This window comes from Ruditapes philippinarum, unplaced genomic scaffold, assembly GCF_026571515.1.
Source record: "Ruditapes philippinarum isolate M1 unplaced genomic scaffold, ASM2657151v2 ctg44_1_1_1_1, whole genome shotgun sequence".
Taxonomy (NCBI): domain Eukaryota; kingdom Metazoa; phylum Mollusca; class Bivalvia; order Venerida; family Veneridae; genus Ruditapes; species Ruditapes philippinarum.
Window position 1 is genome coordinate 304,410 of NW_026858399.1, and position 19,220 is coordinate 323,629.

General features: G+C 32.5%; 1 protein-coding gene across 1 annotated transcript; it reads right to left on the reverse strand.

Annotated features, from left to right (window-relative positions):
• Positions 1-669: 669 nt before the first annotated feature.
• Positions 670-17,773, reverse strand: LOC132753076 (NK-tumor recognition protein-like). Its single transcript, XM_060743486.1, has 4 exons — positions 17,478-17,773; positions 16,942-17,093; positions 13,860-13,988; positions 670-4,109 (listed from the first exon to the last, which is right to left on the reverse strand). The coding sequence occupies exons 2-4, from the start codon at positions 17,056-17,058 to the stop codon at positions 2,211-2,213; spliced, it is 2,145 nt and encodes a 714-aa protein (XP_060599469.1). The 5' UTR covers positions 17,059-17,093; positions 17,478-17,773; the 3' UTR covers positions 670-2,210.
• Positions 17,774-19,220: the final 1,447 nt, after the last annotated feature.

A 19,220-nucleotide genomic window follows, 5' to 3' on the forward strand; every position in this document is an offset into this window, starting at 1 on the left:
CTCGCTTCGAATCTGGTGACGCGCATTTCAGATGAAGTACGAGACAAAAAATCATGAAATAAAATCCTGTGTGCCCGGAAAATTGTGAAGAAGGTTATTATGTGTACTTTAAAACTATAACACCACAAATTTCAGAGAAAAAAGGGAAAAACCTCATTTTCGATCGCATCCGCCATCTTGTTTGTTTGGGTAACGAACGGCGTGATTCTCCCCGTGATTTCCTCCACTGTCTAGTATTAAAGTAGCAGATATTTTGGTCACGAGAAAAGTTCAGATTTAGAAATTCTTGGTACTAGACGTACGTTGATTTGTCTGATGAAATCTAAAATTTTAAGTTAAAATTAAGTAACATACAAGTCAAGTATATTTAAATAATAGTGTAATATCTTGTTTAGTTAAATACAGAGCTAAGATGTTTTAATAAAACTGAAATGAGAATTTTGTATAACTATAACAGGTAATTGAGAGAGATTTTACTACACTGTTTATTGAAGTAAATCTGGTAGCTATTGTCACCACAGATTATAAAATAAAATTAATGATACTCGAAACACGGAGAACTTGGGTTTGCTAGTATTAAATGTAATTTTGGAGGCGTAGCGGTACTAAATTATTAAAATGTAATTTGTAAGCTATCTGACATATTTATACAAGATATTTGATGATATAAATTATTCATGATTGTTTAATATTTATTTTTATTGAAAATACAACAAACTAACTTGTCGAAGAAAATTCATAACTGTTAACAACGGTGTTGCCCGATTACTGCCAGATCTTAGGTCACTCATCAAATTATCTAGTTCGAGTGATATCACAGTTCATAACTAGGTGATCTCGTCAAAATTAAAGTTGAATTTAAACAGTGCACTCGGTCCAAATGCCAGCTGTACATCAAAGGACAAGAAAGTTGGCCACTTCATCAAATTATCTAGGTCAACTGATATCAAAATTCATTTTTGCATGTAAAACTGTGCACACGGTCTAAATGTCACTCACAGTCAGCTGTACACCAAAGGACAAGAAAGTAGGTCATATTGTCAAATTCTAGATCAGCTGATATCAAAGTTCAATTTTACATCTGAAACTGTACACATGGTCCTAATTTCATAGCTGTTCGTCAAAGAACAAAACAGTAGTTTAATTTTACATCTAAATCTGTAACAATGAGCCAAATAACAAACCAATAGGAAACACATAAAAGAATTTTAATAATTTGACCTTGATGGACAAAAAAGTGGGTCACTTCATCAAATCATCTATCAGCTGATATCAAAGTTCAACTGTGCACATGATCCAAATGACATACCTATAAGAAAGCATAAGAGATTTTTTTTAATTTGACCTTGATGGTCACGGTTTAAATCAAATACGTACATAAAAAACAAGATTATGACAATTTAACTAAAATTGAATAATTTGACCTTAACGGTCAATCAGTTAAAGATCAAGGTCAGTTCCATGTCCGAGTATAAAGATAATCCATTAAAAAATTACAAAGTCATAATCAGTGAAATTTCAATAATTTAACCTACAAATAAGTCAAGGTCAATTAAAGGTCGCTATACACGAAGGTCTAGTCCTATAGAATATTGCGTATTAAATATGAAGTCATTTATTGATAGCCAGTTACAGGGAGAAAAAAAGAAAAAATCAATATTTTGCCCTTTAAAGTTAATGTCTTTTATGAGTGAAGGTCAAGGTTTGTATGGTTAACTTGAAAGTCTTTTCTGAACGATTGTTGTGTTCAAGGTTGAAGATAATCCATTCATAAATAGCAAAGCTATAGTCACTTATAACAAAAATCAGCTTAAATCAAGCAAAATTTAGACAATTGACATTGAAGGTCATTGTCATTTATGAACGAAAATCAAGTTTAATCTGGTCTACTTGAAGGTCTTGTAGACCAAGTAAGAAAACAATACACCAAGAACTTAAAAAGTTCTGATCAAGGTTAAAGTTTTCAGACAGCAAGGCCGCTGTGACTGTAACAATACCGTGATGTTTTTTTTATTTCTTCGACATTCGAGCTAAAAATGGAAAGCTATTTTAGAAACCTGTCAAAGTTTCCACAGTGACCCTATTTAGAATCTTGTTAGCAAAAACTTTCAAAAGCGAAAGAGATACAAAACTGTCAGTGTCAGTCATCATTTACAATAATTTATAGCGAACATTTCCGTCGTGGGTAATATGTAGAGGAAACAGTTGTTTTAGGACTCAAGGAAATTATTAATATTTTGTTGAAATTCTTTGCTGAATATTTTCTTTTTCATGTCCAAATTCACATCAGGTGGTAGTTTTCTTTGATTACCTCCCTTTAATTGTTCCAGTTCAAAATCAGTTCGTTTTTCAAGTTGATCTAATGCTTGTAGTAAAGCGTTATCTTCCTCTAATTTATTATTTAGTTTTGTGTCATGTTTGTTTTCTATGTACGGACTTATGCTAGCCATTGGTGATTTCATAGAAGAAGGTGAGAAAGACGCTTGTTTCCGGTGGATGGGCAAACTTCCTGACGAGAATGGCGAGTCTGGTGTCGGTCTTCTTAACCCTGTCGCTGCAACATCATCCTGTTTTTCTACAATAGAATCCATATTTACAATTGATTTAGCAACTTGTTTGGCCGGTTCAACAGACCTCGAAACGTTTTCATTTTCATCAACTTCTTCCTCGGATTCATTCTCTGTCTCGTCATTGCCCATGTTTTTCTTTTCAAGTCTTTTCTTATTCGAAACATTCTTTAGATCAAACCGTAGATTTTTCTTTTTCAGTCCATTTTTTGTAGACTGCTTATTTTTCTTCGATTTGCCTTTCATAGGGTTTTTTTTGGAAATGATCTCCTCTACGTCAGTTTCTTCGCTCTCACTGTTGTTTCTTCTAGGTTTAGATTGCCTTTTTTTCTTGCCAATCCTTGCTCTTGATACTGATCTTGAACTGTCGCTTTCATCAGAATCTGAAACTCTTCTTATTTTTTCTTTTTTACCACGCAATTTAGATTTTACATTCTTAACGATAACACTTATATCTGAATCAGAACTACTATGACTTCTCCTCTTTGCCTGCATTACTGGCCCACCACCTTGTACAATAATTATCTTCTTCTTTTTCTTTGATGATTCAGGTAAAGACGTAGGCCAGAAACCAGTATTCCCAAGTATTTGATATTCAATTGAAGGTGATCTATACCTCGGCCTTGAAAATGATTCCATTCGCGATAAACTTCTTACGATTGATTTTGCTCTTTCAAAATCATAATCAAAGCTTCCTCTTTTTGACCGACTACGACCACGGCTCCTATGTCTTCTTATTGGAGAAAAAGAATTTCTCCTGTGCCTGTGTGGCGACGAATTGCTACTGTAAGATGATGATCTGTGACGTTTGCGAGATTTTGATCGACGTGATCGTCTTCGAGACCTAGAACGTGACCGGCTTTTATTCCGTTCTTTCGACCTATTCCGTGATCTTGAACGTGATCTTGAGTGAGATTTGCTTCGTGATCTGTGCCCCGAAACAGAACGCGACCTCAGACGTGGGCCTGAAGTTGTTGCCGCTGCAGCAACAACGGGTGCTACATTTGTCTTAACCGGAGACATCGACTTTTCCGTACTGTGTGCCCTTTGTTTATCTGGATCCTTTTCAGATGTTTGTTTTTCTGGAGTATTTGGGTCAGCTATAGAAGATCTTGGCTTCGATTCGTTTTTTTGAACTGCCTGCAAATGTTCTTGCCGTTGTTGGTTGGCGTCAGAAGCCTTCTTTGATTGCGATTCCATTGTGCACCGCGATTGTGGAGTTGGTGAATCTTCAACATCACCAACCCCTAGATTTGGGTCAAACTCACGCATATCCTTTGGAGGCTGTATGCCTTCATCACTCCGGACAGAAACTCGCGAATCTTTCCTTTCAATTGGAGGTAAGACTGGAGTTTCACGTCGTGATTCAACCTTAATTTTAGATTGAGCCCGACTTTGTCTAGGCGTTTCAACCTTGGTTGCTGGACGCGGTGTGGCAGATTTTATCGGTGGAAGTGGTGGTGTAGATGATTTGCGGTTAGATGGACCTGGTTGTTCAGAAGTAAGTGTTTTTATACTACGATTACTTTCTTGCCTTTTAACCTGAAAATGCATCAAGAAGAGGAATCGTATACATGAATTGAAGTAAATTGTTATAGGCATTCTTAAACAATCTTTTTTTAGGTATCAAGTTCTAGGTACTTACTTCGACAATCTAGTTTTTAGTCTCTGTATGAAAGTGAGATAGTTTTAATTTTTGACACCACTCGTTGAGAAATAATGATAAAGATTCTGACCCTGAAATAAGTAAGGCTTTATTAGGTCAAAGCTCAGTATACACATTTAACCCACGACCTGTTTGTGTTTAGAGTTTAGATATTATGTGTGTGGCATCATCTCATAAAACTTGACAAAAATTATACAAATTATAGCCCTTGGGTCAAAATTGTCCTCGCCTTAGGGGGTCATTGATTTTCCTTACATGTTTATAGTAAAGACTTTTTAAAAATCCTCTTCTTTGTTTTGACAAAGGCTAGAGGTTGCATGAAACATTGTGTAAAGGACATCAACAAAAATTTAACCCTTGTGTCAAAATTGGCCTCGCCCCGCGGATCATTGATTTTACTTATATGTATTTAGTAAAAACTTTAAAAATATTCTTCTCTGAAAGTGCCTAGAGCTTAGATATTTTGTGTGTAGCATCATCTAATGAAACTCTACAAAAATTGTAAAAACTTAAAAATTCTTTTTTTTTCTGAAAATATATTACTAAAAAGCTTTGATATTTGATATCATCTATATGTTCTCTATCAAAGTTGTTTAATGTTTGCGTCTAGACTAGTGCCAGAATTGGCCCCATCACGGGTGCCATAGGTTTCCAAATATGGAACAAACACTCTAGTGACTACTGTTTCAGTCTGATGTCCTGGAAATTGGTCAGAAAATTTAATGATTTTTAAGGCAGTTTCGAATATGGGATATCTTGGGTCGAAAACTAGGTCACACAGCCCGTATATGGAAAAACCTTGCTAACACTACTGTTTTGGTCCAAATATCCTGGAAATCGGTCAGGAAGGTTGTTTAGATAATTTCTAGGTCATGTTCGAATATGTGTCATCTGGGGTCAAAATTTCGTCACACAACCCAAATTATAGAAAAAAATATTATTTATATTCTACAAAATTATATTTTCATCCCAAATATCCTGAAACTACAGTTGAGTTCACACAAAGTGCACTTGGAGTGCACAAGATGTGGACTTTGAAATGCACTTCATAAGTGCACTAGACCTATTATAATTATGTATTAAGCTACCTTTTATTTCAATAAATAACAATTAGACTTTTACAAAAAATAGAAAGCTGTATTATAAATTTGAAGTTTTGATTTTGTAGAATATTGTGCCAAATATAAGAACAATTATTCTTTAAATTCACCAATTTTACTGATTTGGTACTTTAATACTTAATTGTTATTAGTTAATATAAATAATTATAACTTTAATGTTGATAAGTGCATAAATAAACAAAATTAATTGATATTTGATATGATTCTACCTGGTAATGAAATATAAAACTTTGAAATGCTCATTGGACAAAATTCAGTCATTTTATGGGTTTAAGGTAATGATTTTAAAGCACGGTGGACTAAATTAATGCGACATTAGAATTTAATGAACATTCGGATCAGCACCGTTAACATTTAGCATAATGACACAACAAACTCAGTCGCAGAAAAACGGTGCGCAGGAATACGAAAATAAATCGACTAAAATTATATGAGATAGCGAAAAATCTGAAATGTTCAGCACACATCTTATGAATAATCATGAATATATTGAAAAATTAACCAATGATGCATTAAACGGCCCGATTGACCATACGGTAAACAACTTTACTCAGTTTTATATTTAACCATATTTAGGAAAACTTGCAAAATAAATAAACATGAATCGAATAAAAAAAAGTGAGCAGTAAATGTTTTAATGTTAATTCTTACAATGCTAAACGAGAATTCAAAGCAACTCGAAATCATTTTAATTTTATACACTCCCGAATAAAGCGAAAAGCAAAAAAAAAAATTTGGCAAAAAACGAACCACGTAAATTTTTGAAAAAATATCAAAACACCTTTAAAGAGTACACATGCAAAGGCTGAAACGTTAACAGTTAATGAATAAAATGACCATTTTTAGCTCACCTGTCACAATGTGATCGCTTTTCGTCCGGCGTCCGTCCGGCGTCCGTCCGTCCGTCGTCCGTCCGTAAACTTTTACTTTAAATGACATCTCCTCATAAACCACTAAGCCAATTTCATCCAAACTTCACAGGAATGTTCCTTTGATGGTCACCTTTAAATTTTTTTTTGTTCAAATAATTTAATTCCATGCAGAACTCTGGTTGCCATGGCAACCGAAAGAAAAAACTTAAAATATCTTCTCTTAAAAAACCCCAAGAGCTAAAGCTTAGATATTTGGCATGAAACATCTTCTAATGGATGTCTACCAAGTTTGTTCAAATGAAAGCCCTGGGGTCAAAATTGGCCCCGCCCCAGGGGGTCTTTGATTTTCCCTATGCATATAGTAAAACTTAAAATATCTTCTTTTAAAGAACCCAAAGAGCTAGAGCTAAGATATTTAGCATGAAACATCTTCTAATGAATGTCTACCAAGTTTGTTCAAATAAAAGCCCTGGGGTCAAAATTGGCCCCGCCCCAGGGGGTCTTTGATTTTCCCTAAATGGATATAGTAAAAACTTAAAATTCTTCTTTTAAAGAACCCAAAGAGCTAGAGCTAAGATATTTACCATGAAACATCTTCTAGTGAGTGTTTACAAAGTTTGTTCAAATAAAAGCCCAGGGGTCAAAATCGGCCCCGCCCCAGGGGGTCTTTGATTTTCCCTATATGCATATAGTAAAAACTTAAAATCTTCTTTTAAAGAACCCAATGAGCTAGAGCTAAGATATTTAGCATGAAACATCTTCTAATGAGTGTCTACCAACTTTATTCAAATAAAAGCCCTGGGGTCAAGATTGGCCCCGCCCCAGGGGGTCATTGGTTTTCCCTATATGTATATAGTAAAAACTTAAACAATCTTCTTTGAAAAAACCCAAATAGCTAGAGTTTAGATATTAAGCATGAAACATCTTCTAGTGAGTGTCTACCAAGTTTGTTCAAATAAAAGCCCTTGGGTCAAAATTGGCCCCGCCCCAGGGGGTCTTTGATTTTCCCTATATGCATATAGTAAAAACTTAAAAATCTTCTTTGAAAAAACCCAAATAGCTAGAGTTTAGATATTAAGCATGAAACATCTTCTAATGAGTGTCTACAAAGTTTGTTCAAATAAAAGCCCTGGGGTCAAAATTGGCCCCGCCCCAGGGGGTCATTGATTTTCCCTATATGCATATAGTAAAAACTTAAAAATTCTTCTTTTAAAGAACTCAAAGAGCTAGAGCTAAGATATTTAGCATGAAACATGTTCTAATTGGTGTCTACCAAGTTTGTTCAAATAAAAGCCCTGGGGTCAATATTGGCCCCGCCCCGGGGGTCATTGATTTTCCTTATATGTATATAGCAAAAACTTAAAAAATCTTCTTTGAAAAAAACCAAATAGCTGGAGTTTAGATATTAAGCATGAAACATCTTCTAGTGAGTGTCTACAAAATTTGTTCAAATAAAAGCCCTGGAGTCAAAATTGGCCCCGCCCCGGGTGTTATTGATTTTCCTTATATTTGTATAGCAAAAACTTAAAAATCTTCTTTGAAAAAAACCAAATAGCTAGAGTTAAGATATTAAGCATGAAACATCTTCTAGTAATTGTCTACAAAGATGGTCAAATAAAAGCCCTGGAGTCAAAATTGGCCCCGCCCCAGGGGTGTCATTGGTTTTAACTATATGTGTATAGTAAAAACTTAAAAAATCTTCTTTTAAAAAAACCCAATGAGCTAGAGCTTAGATGTTTAGCATGAAACATCTTCTTATTGGTGTCTACCAAGTTTGTTCAAATAAAAGCCCTTGGATTAAAATTGGCCCTGCCAAGGGGGGGGGGGGCGGAAGGAGGGGGGGGTAGATTGTTGTTTTTCATTATATGTGTGTAGTAAAAACTTAACATCGTGAAACATCTTCTAATGGGTGTCTTCCAAGTTTGTTCAAATAAAAGTCCTGGGGTTTAAACTGGCCCCGCTCCGGGGGCCTTTATACAGGTGAGCGACCTCAGGGCCATCATGGCCCTCTTGTAAAGTTTATTTGGGGAGTCATTATTGAATAATCAACTGGACCCGGACTTTTCCCAAGATATAATGATATGAATTTCAGAAACAGGACTCCGCGCAGCAACCTTTTCTTTTCTCAGAATGATAATTAAATGCCAGGTATCAATAATTTAACAAGCGAAATCTTTAAATCGACATATGTAATTATCTCGCCAGTATTACTTAATTTATATATTGACGCAAAGAACTATCGTGGATTTACTTTAATTAATGTTAAAGCAAAAATTTACCCACAATTATTACTTAACCGTTTAACGAAATGGACCGAAAAAAGTTCGGATTTCAAAAAGGAAAATCGATAATTGATTGCATATTTATCCTATATTCTATAGTAGCTAAAGTTTTAAATTCTGGTGAAAAACTGTATTGATAATGTTAGTTGTAAATTTGTTACGGCCATTAAGTCAGTGTATAAAACAGTAAAGTCTTGTGTAAGGTATAAGTCAGATACATATGTGGGCTTGAAGCAATTATTAAGGTGACCCCAGCTCACCTCTGCTCTTCATGCTCTTTGTGAACGACATTTTAGATAATATAATTACTGATCCTAATGGCATTTTTACTTTAATTGAACTAAAACTGTTCATTCCTATGTATGCAGATGATCAGGCAATTTTTGCTAAATCGCCTGAAACTTTACAGTCTATGTTAACTGATGCGGACAATTATTGTAATTTATGGGGTTTAAAAATTAACATTTCAAAAACAAAAGTGATGATTTTTGAAAATGGGAGGCACACCATGTATAACTTCAAAATTTATAATAATATTATAGAAACAGTAACCTCTTTTAAATACCTAGGTATTACATTATTCAAAAATGGTAATTGGTACCGTACGCAAAAATGCATCGCCCAACATGCATCATTTGCTATGAATAATCTATTTCGTATTTTAATGATGTAGAACAACCAATGGATCAAAAGTGTAAATTATTCGATACACTAGCTGTCGTCGATTCTTAATTTTTGATCCGGAATATGGGGTATACATGAAGTTATAAGGATATTGAGGCTATTCACGCTAAGTTTTTAAGACGCATTTTGGGTGTTAAAAGGTCAATAAATTTATCTACTTTTTATGGACAATTAGGAAGAATTCCTTTGTTATTTATTCTAAAAATAAATATGATTAGGTACTTGATAAAAATTTCAAAGCAAAATGATATAGTGCTCTTGTTAAAAAGAAGTTATTTAATTTTAAAAGTAGATGCAGATCGGAATTTAAAATGTTATGGAAAAAATGGGCGTTTCAGATAAAAATAGTCTACAAGAACATGGTTTATTGTATGTATGGAATGATCAATTTGAAATCGAAATATCTTTTTCCTTGATGAAACAGATAAATATTGATAACTGTTAACAAAAATGGTACTCTGATATCAATAATTCTAATCGTTTACAGTCATATTGTGCCTTTAAGTTTGAATTCGAATTAGAAGAATATCTGAAAGTAATTACTGATATTAAGAAATATAGAATTGCTATGTCGAGATTTAGAACTTCATCACATAATTTTTTTTATAGAATCTGGAATATATAACGATACCCCACGAGAACAGAAACTCTGTAAATCATGCAGTATGGAAACCATTGAAAAAGAATACCAGCTAGTATGTCCATTTCACCATGACTTAAGAAGTAATTTTTTTAAAACAATATTATTGTCGCTGGCCAAATATCACTAAAGTCGAAAAATTTATGTCATCAAAATCTAAATCTGTTCTACTGAAATTTGCAAAACATATTTATGTTGCAATGAAAACCCGCATCTCATAATACACTCTCTAAGTTTAAATATCTTTTTTGCAAATTTAATAACTAGAACTTTTTTCTTTACATGTAACAATATATTAAGTATATCTAGACCGTTTGTAAGAATTGTTTATGTAATTTGAACTACTCTCTTCGGATAAAATTTCATTTCTTTTGTCATATCTGTCGCTGAACATCTCTGTTTGTATTGGCTCTAAACATATGTTTATGTTTGATGCTGAATACAATTTTGTATTGTATTGTATTTAAGCGTAAAAGTCTTTAATACATTAATGAATTAATAAGTTTATAATTTAATTAAATAATTTAATTTAATGCATTGTAACATAAATTGCAACATGGATATTTTTATCAGTTTATAATAAAATAATGCAAAAATAATTTAGTTTTCTTTTTGTTCTACTTGCAATGAAATTAATTGCACCAACATCCAGGGAATACGGAATTTACATTACCTACTTATAATCTGCCTTATGTTATTTACCCTGAGGCTCTCTTATCAGCAGGGTACTATATAAAACACCATGACGAAGCATGAATGACTTTTGACACTTTAGTCCTGCCAGGGTCTTTCAAGACCCTGGTCCTGCTTCCCAGTTCAGAAATTTAAAGATGCTGTAAATTTTAATGCAGAATGGCAAGAAATGTGGATTAATATTGATATGAAGTCTTTCTAAAATATTTAACAATGATATGGATTTTAAACAAGTTTTAAACAAAACAAAAAATAGATAGAAAATTCCGCTTTAGAGACAATAATATTTAATATGCATTTATACCGTTATGATTTTTTTATTTGATTATACAAAAATATTATTTATTTTAATTTAATGTCATTTATCTATGTCCAACATGTATTTTGAAAACCCAGGGAATTTCAAAAAAAATGTTGGATACTTAAAATCTGCATCTGAGGCCCTCTTATCAGCAGGAGACCGGTATAATGAAAACAATCGCTCTCAGAAAAATACCAATACACAGCATGACTTGAGACTTTCCTCTTCTAAAAAGTATTCCCTTTATACATTTAATTTTTAATATTGAATTCGTGAATAAAGTTATGGATAATGTTTTAAATATCTATATCTTTAAAAACAATATGAAAGCATTTCACATTGAATATAAATTATCACCGTATGGATTGTTTTAGAATCAATGTATTTATTCTTTTTCAATATTGAACATGAGGACTTGCCTCTAAGTTAAATATTATAAAAATAATATTTTAACTTAAATATACACCTTTCTTTGATTTGTTTGAGCTTAATAAGTTTAAGTTTATGTTGTTACAAACTAAATTTATTGGGCCAGTATTATCACATTGATTTACCCATTTGTACACTAGAAAGATAAAAATACATGGTAATGTTTTATAATAAAAAATAGCTTGAAAACACTGCATTTAATTATCCATTACAGGGAGAACATATTTAAATCTAACCTTATTAATTCTATAAATTTGACTTTTAATGGGTTTTATTTTTATACTTACAGTTATACTGGTTAATAAAAATATGATTACAATAAATAGAAAAAATATTTTAAATTTTATTATGTCACCTAAAATGTTAAAACTGCTGATTTAAAATTTACTTATTTATTTTCACGAATACGCCATATATCCCCAAAGTTTTTTTTTCTTACAACAACTAAACAATGGATTACCCCTGCCACTGTTATGCAATTATCCAATAAACCATTTAGGTGTCACTTTCCACGGCTGGTCATATGGTCTAGTGCACTAGAAGTGCACACGGGTACGTGGGAAGTTTAGTGTTAACTCAACTGTATGTCAGAAAGGTTGTTTTGATGATTTCAAGCAGGTCATCAATGGTCAAAATCTAGTTCACACAGAGCAAAAATGGAAAAAACTTTGTTATCACTTTGGTAACATTTTAGCCCAAATATCCTGGAAATTGGTCAGAAAGGTTGTTTGTATGATTTCCAAATGAAGTTTGAATATGAGTCATCTGAAGTCAAAAAAGGTCACAACACATAACAAGAGCCATCGCCGGGCGGGGGCAACGCTTGACTTTTTACTTTTTCTAAAAGCAAACAAAGAAACATTTGAACAAATATAAACGTTTCCTTTTTATAACTTTAAAAGGTATCTCTATTCATACACACAGACCAACCGCTCGCTATTCCCCCATATATATGATTTACATGAAGGTCTTGTCCTTAAGAATGTTATGTTCTAATATGAAGTCAATCTATTCAATAATAGCAAAGTAACGGCCAATTACAGCCAAAAAAAAATAAGAATTTCAATAATTTGACCTTCAAAGTCAAGGTCATTTATGAGTGAAGGTCAAGGTCTGTCTGATTAATTTAAAGGGCTGTCCTTGAAGATTATTATTTTCAAGTTTGAAGACAATCCATTCAAAAATAACAAAGTTATAGCCAAAAATAGAAAAAAACAAGCAAAATTTGGACATTTGATCACGGTCATTTATGGATGAAGGTCAAGGTTAATCTGGTATACTGAAAGGTCTTGTCCCAAGGGTTGTTGTGGCCAAGTATGAAGACAATACACTAAGAACTTAAAAAGTTATGATCCAGGTACAAGTTTGCGGACGGCTACGGCAACGGTAACGCCGCCAGGACTATAACAATACCTCTACTTTTTTTTTCAAAAAAAAAAAAAAAAAAAAAAAAAAAAAAGAAAGTCGAGCTGAAAAGGCCCTTTTGAACATTTGCACTTTTCAGGTGCAGATATGAATGTTATCATATCAGTTAAATTTTAAGGCATTATTTTTGCCTTTTATTCATTGCTAACAATATTAATAATTCAGAGCCTCAATAATCAGGTGAGCGTTATAAGGATCGTTGTTTTTGTTTTTTAGGGGAAGTTGGGAGGGGGGGATAGCGAGCGGTCGGTCTCTTTACCCCCAAGACACTCCAAGACTACTGCAAGACACCCCTAGACTACTCAAGACATCCCAAGACACATTTACTGACATACTGACATGTAACTACGGTCTTAATTTTACATTGTTTATGGGAGGTAATTTTGCGATCATTGAATTATCTCCCTTCATTATCTCACTGTATTTTTTAATGTATATTCTTCTTTGTGCAAAATAGTTTACAACAATGAAATAATGACAAGGTTGCGGGGTTTTGGTGTAGTGCAAGTTTAATTCTGCGGTAATGTCATTTTATGAGTGACACATTTTTGATGCCTGATTATTATTAAATCGATATCATATTCTGTTTCATAATATTGATTTTTTTTTATTTCATCTGCATCACATTTAATTAGATTAACATAGTCTTATTGTTTCAATAAAGTTGATTTTAATCAAAATATTTTTCCTATAAAGAGCATATCAATAGATATTTTAGTGATGAAAATAGTCCAATATTTGATGTATTGGACAGTAACAAGATGATTCGTAAATAATCAGTCGTCGTATATAATAAAATTTTCCCAATTTACACCATATATTAGTGTCTTGGGGTAGTCCTGGGACTAAAAAAGTTTATAATTCTGGCCCAGATTAGTCTTGGGGCGTCTTGGGGTAAATAAACCGACCCGTTAGCGTTCTCCTCTTCCAAGTTGCGATGCGCGACTGAAATTTGATTTGCCTCAAATTGTGTCAGACAGGTTGTCACAAAAATATTTGATTTATTTTTTTTTTTTTTTCTGATTTTCAAAATCGGGTATAAATATATATTTTACATGTATATTCGTATGCTGGACTAAGCTTCGGCATAGTCCGATTTATTGATCAAAATAATCTAGGTCTGTTACGAAAAAGGTTCTTAACGTTATGAAATCCGTTTGAAATAAAATGATTAATTACCGGAGACCGATTGTTTCTAGTTGGCTCTGGTGTTGGTGTTCTGCGTTCATCATTATGGTTCGTGAATTCTGATATGTCAACACTACCTGATGGAGAATTTTTTCGGCTGTTCTCAGTAAGTTGAGGGCCCTGAAAAACAAAAATATTTCATAAAGGATTACATATCCTAATGGGCACCAACAGGAATCAGCTCTCATCACTTTAATTCTTTTCTAGATGGTAAAAGGAATTTATTTTCCAATATAAGTAAATTTCAACATCCAATTTTCTATTACATATATTTATGCTTAGTGCCATACAGCCTCTGTATTTTTTTCCAAATTTAATCGCCATGGCATATTAATCTTTTTTTTATTTATGTTTTTGTTTTCATTTTTGACTTACACAATTATCAAAGTGACATAACGTAGCAAGTGATAAGTGCATTTTTTTTTATCTCAAATAAATGCATGTGCGTAAAAAATATTTCTTTTCTAATAACTAAAACCAGTGTATATTTACATGACCTCAACAAAGACTTAACTCAAAAAACATCTTTAGATATTTATAAAAATAAGTTGTAAAAATATGTAAGACATCTTAAGCCGAACCCTTAACTTTCAATATATTAATCAAGAAGAAAGTCGGAAGCAAACCAAATGTTTCTTCATTTAGAATTACCATCCTTAAGACGGCAAGTTACATATTCACGTAATACTGATATTTTCAATCACATAACAACTGTCTATTTTCAACCGCATGGTCAGCACTGAATCTATTTATGCGTTAAAAGTTACTTTTTATTGAATTTTATTGATACTCATCTGTCTTTGATGTTTTATGTAATGTTACTGAAATGTCAAAAAAGTTCGATGGACTAAATTATTGTGTGATTAACGACTGCGGCGGTCTAAAAACCAACTTTAAAAGAACTTGCTGATAAAAACAATATAGATTTTGTTCAGTCAATATTCTAAATAACACAGCAAGCGTTTATTATATCTTACAGGGAAGAATTTCGATAGCGAAAAAATTATTGGTAAACATACCGTTTCATGAAACCTGGGCAAAATAGGAAATCATTAACTGTCCTGTGGGACTTTCGCATGACGTCAATAAATACAGCTTAAAGATGAAAGAAATAATTGATAAATGAAGCATTTATAGCAAGATCAATCAAAACAAATTCCGTTGCCACAGGATACGTGACGCTCTCTCATAAAATTCCACCGATGCGAAGAGAGTGACATAGTTAATATTTTCAGCTCGCAAACAAGCCATTCTTTGTGAATTATAAATCTTAATTATTGATTTGGTTTAAATTTGCTTGTTTGACAGCCATTTGTAATTATCGCATGGTTTCGAACGTTTTATTTGTTCTTATTAATCCATTATATAATACTCAGTACACTTTCAATGAGCATTTGAAAACTGTATACAGTTTTTTCATTAATTCATATAGAAGTTGAGGTTTTTTTTCGCACCTGGTATATACCAATGGGCAGGCGTAACGAACACCCCCCCCCCCCAAAAAAAAAAAAAAAAAAAAAGAAATAATGGAATCAATAAAATAAAATAGAATAAAATAAATAAATAAATTGAAAAATATAAACAAAGATAATTAATGAAATGAAATTTACTCTCGTATAATCAAAAGCTACATGCGCTGAATGAATTATTTCCGCTGAAATAATCAACATTACTTTCTCTCCGTCTCTAACATTGGATGTCTTCCAAGGGTTGTATATCTTGTTTGTTTGTTTGTTTCTGGTTGGTTTGTTGTTTTGTTGTTTGTTTGTTTTTTTGCGGTAGCGAAAACAGTTTGAAAAAAACTACCTTATCATAAATAGCTGTAAGGTTGCTTACGATTTCTTTATTATTTAATTTATTTATTTATTTCCCTGATTTCTGTAACAAAAAAAAAACAACAACAAGAAACATTATGACATTGCGATAAAACAGTTATAGTATATAATAACATTGGCTGGGCGACATCTCGGGATGTTTCTGCAAAAAATTGTCTCGGCCTAATGGCCTCGCATTTTTTTTAGCAGAAACATCACTTGATATCGCCCCATTTAGTGTTATATCCTCGTATATACTATAACTATTACCTAAATCAGTCTGAAGTGAAAGTTGCTCTCCCTCGTATCATACCATATTTCGTCATGGTATATATTATGTTTCACACATTAACATTTATTTTGTTATATCATAATATCTGACTATTTTATATTGTTTGATTGCTTGACTTAAGACCACAACCTTTTTGGGTATTAGTTGGTGAACATTCGTGTTCTAACGTGAATTTATCACACACCCGTGCCGATTTTGCGACTCCGTAAATATGGTATTGCACGGCCGTGCATATATTTTGACGTGACGTCATTAGCGTTATACAAACATAGTGTAAAGAGCGCTAAATGTTAGCGTTGTACTATAGGCGCGTCAATGAAAAATGACTCTTATTTCACTTTAAACAGTCTTTATTTTGGGTATGTGATAAATAGAATATTAAATTCGTGTAAGTTCATTACTGAATTTATTGCACTCGTTGAATAAAATAATATTATGCTCGCCAGAGGCTCGCATAATAAATTTTATTCAACTCGTGCAATAAATTCAGTATTGAACTTACACTCATTCAATATCCTCTATATATTTAAGCGCATATAATAAATGAGAAAGAAAAAAAGAGGATATGCAGCGTGAAATTTTGTTAACTTTCGTACATTGTGCATTGCTTGGTATCATTATTATTTTGTACCACAAAATAAAACAAAATATGAAACTATGTAGTAATGAAAGTACAAAATGCTAATAACTATAACGTTCGTCAATTGATGTGCATTTGTAACGTCACTATTCGAGTAATAAAGAATAAGTAAAATGCGAAACATTCGATGCGAATATACGAGGGGTTATCCAAAAATTCGTGGACTTTCTTTGTTGCGTAAAATGTATTTGAGATATTGATTTGAAATTCTTACACTGCTTAGAAGAATAAATTACAAATAACCACAGAAAAATTGATGTTAGTAGTTTCTTATATAAGTCGAAAAATTTTGTTAATATTACATACAGTATCATTACTTTCTCTTACCTTTCGTCGGTTAAGTAGTATTCGCTCTGCCAAAGTTAAATTTTCGGGATTTGGTTTGTTTTTCGACAACTTTGTATTGATAACTCTCTTGGCATTAACTAGATCTGTCCCAAACATTTCGGCCAGTACTTGGTTTATAGAACAAACATGTGCTGAAAATACCATAATAATAACAATTACATGTACACTATTATAATAGTGGAGGTAAATCAAGATCAAAGAATAATCAAATAATTAAGTAAATAAGTGAAAATTGCAGTCTGTTTATGGAAAGTACATCTCTCATACCCGTAACACCGGCTTGACTTTGATTAATCTTCACCAACATAAGTATTAGAAATAATGATCTTGATTTACAACATTACTCTTGCTATTTTTGATTATGTTCACAACAATAGCATACCAAAAAAAAAAAGCCATAATTTGACGTCATTTATTTTAAATAATACAGTAGTTAACCGATCTTCAATTTATGTCCCTGAATTATACACAGAATTTAACTTGTTAAATAACAAAAAGAAGTTATAAATTCTCACCTGTCTTTGAATATGCATAAATAATATTTTAAAAGAATATATCGAAAGGAAATTTCGAACTTGTCTTATCACATCGTCCATTAATCTCACAAAGAGATTTTTTTCTTTCTCCTTTAATTATTGAACTTTATCTGTATTACCATATTAAAAAGTTCTATTATATCCATTCTGAAAACCAAAATATACAAAAGTCTTGATAAACACCTAAATCAATACATATGCAGGCAATTTGAAAATTCAAACAGTGGTCCATAAATTTCTGTATTGATTAAGCAGAGCGCTTATGAATAAGGCATGGTGGCATTGGATACCTATGTTCACAACATATTTATAAATCGATATTGTCCTACGAGATAACGACAGCGTTATTGAGAGTTACAGAAGAAAGCAAAGAAACTGCCGTCTTGCTAATATTTCAAAATCCCCCATCAAAAACATAATATAGTTGAAAGAAATCGAAATGACACTTCAAAATGTTCATATTTTAACATTATTGCTCTGAAAACAAACAGTTCGTTTTTCCACAAACGGGAAATAACTTCTTTTTATTATACCACGGAATTCTTTCATCTAGTATCACATGATCGTACAGGACAATATCGCGACCTGTGCTCCGGAACGCACGGAATCCGGGACTTTATCAAACATATAGGGATACGAATAACTGCTTTTGTTTTTATATTTGTAGTTTTTGTATTTTCCATACAAGTTCGATATTTGTAGAGCAATATATTTTGTGTCCCAATCTGATATAATTCAGATTTTCTACTTTCAATCATTTAAATACAGAATGAAATTTATGCCTAAAATCTCTGGTCAAACTTGTAAATTAGTGCCCTTATCGATTTATTCCAAGAAATGATATATAAATAGAAAAAGAAACTGTCAACGAAATATTTCTAAAATAAAACCATGCAAATAAACTTCAAGCATAATACATTATACATGTGAGAATGCTATTTAGAATTGCTTCGTGTTATATCATAGTGGGCATATAGACAATAAAATATAAGTCATTTGTATTTTTATTTATCTTGGATATGTCTCATTAAAAATATTTTTGGTTAAAATCATCAGCAATTAATAGTGTATTTTTTAGATTTTTAGAGGCCAGAGCACATCGTTTTTAATTTAATTTAAATGTCACTTAAGCACTTCAGTGTTTACCCAGCCAACATTCTATATCGGCCCGACATCAAACCGACATGGTTTTCTATGACGGCCCGATGTCGGCTTTAACCTCGGCTGCAAATAGGAATGATGTTGGCCCGACATCGGCAATACAATATCGGGCCGATATCTTAACGATATAGGCCCGATATTTCTTGCCGACATCGGGCCTACATCAAAACAATAGCGGTGCGATGTCAGCCAACAGTAGAAAGATATCGGTCCTATATCGACCAGGTATCATTCTTATGCTAGCATGTCGATGACATCTAACAGCAGGCATTTGGCATAACCTGCAAAAACACAAAAAAAGGATAATTATTTTACAAATAAGATAACAAAGACATATATTTTAAAAAACATAATTTTACATCTAAAAAGAGACAAACAGATAAATTGTATTTTTCCAAAAACTTTAGGTGTAAAAATCAAATTATTTACAGCGTTAACAGATTTGTTGAATCTTCATTACATTAAAAAAACATGCTTTCATCACCTTCCTTTCTTAGCTTTTCTTTTTGGCGCTTAATCTGTTTATTGTAGGACTGCAGTGAATATTTTCAAGCTTTTCAT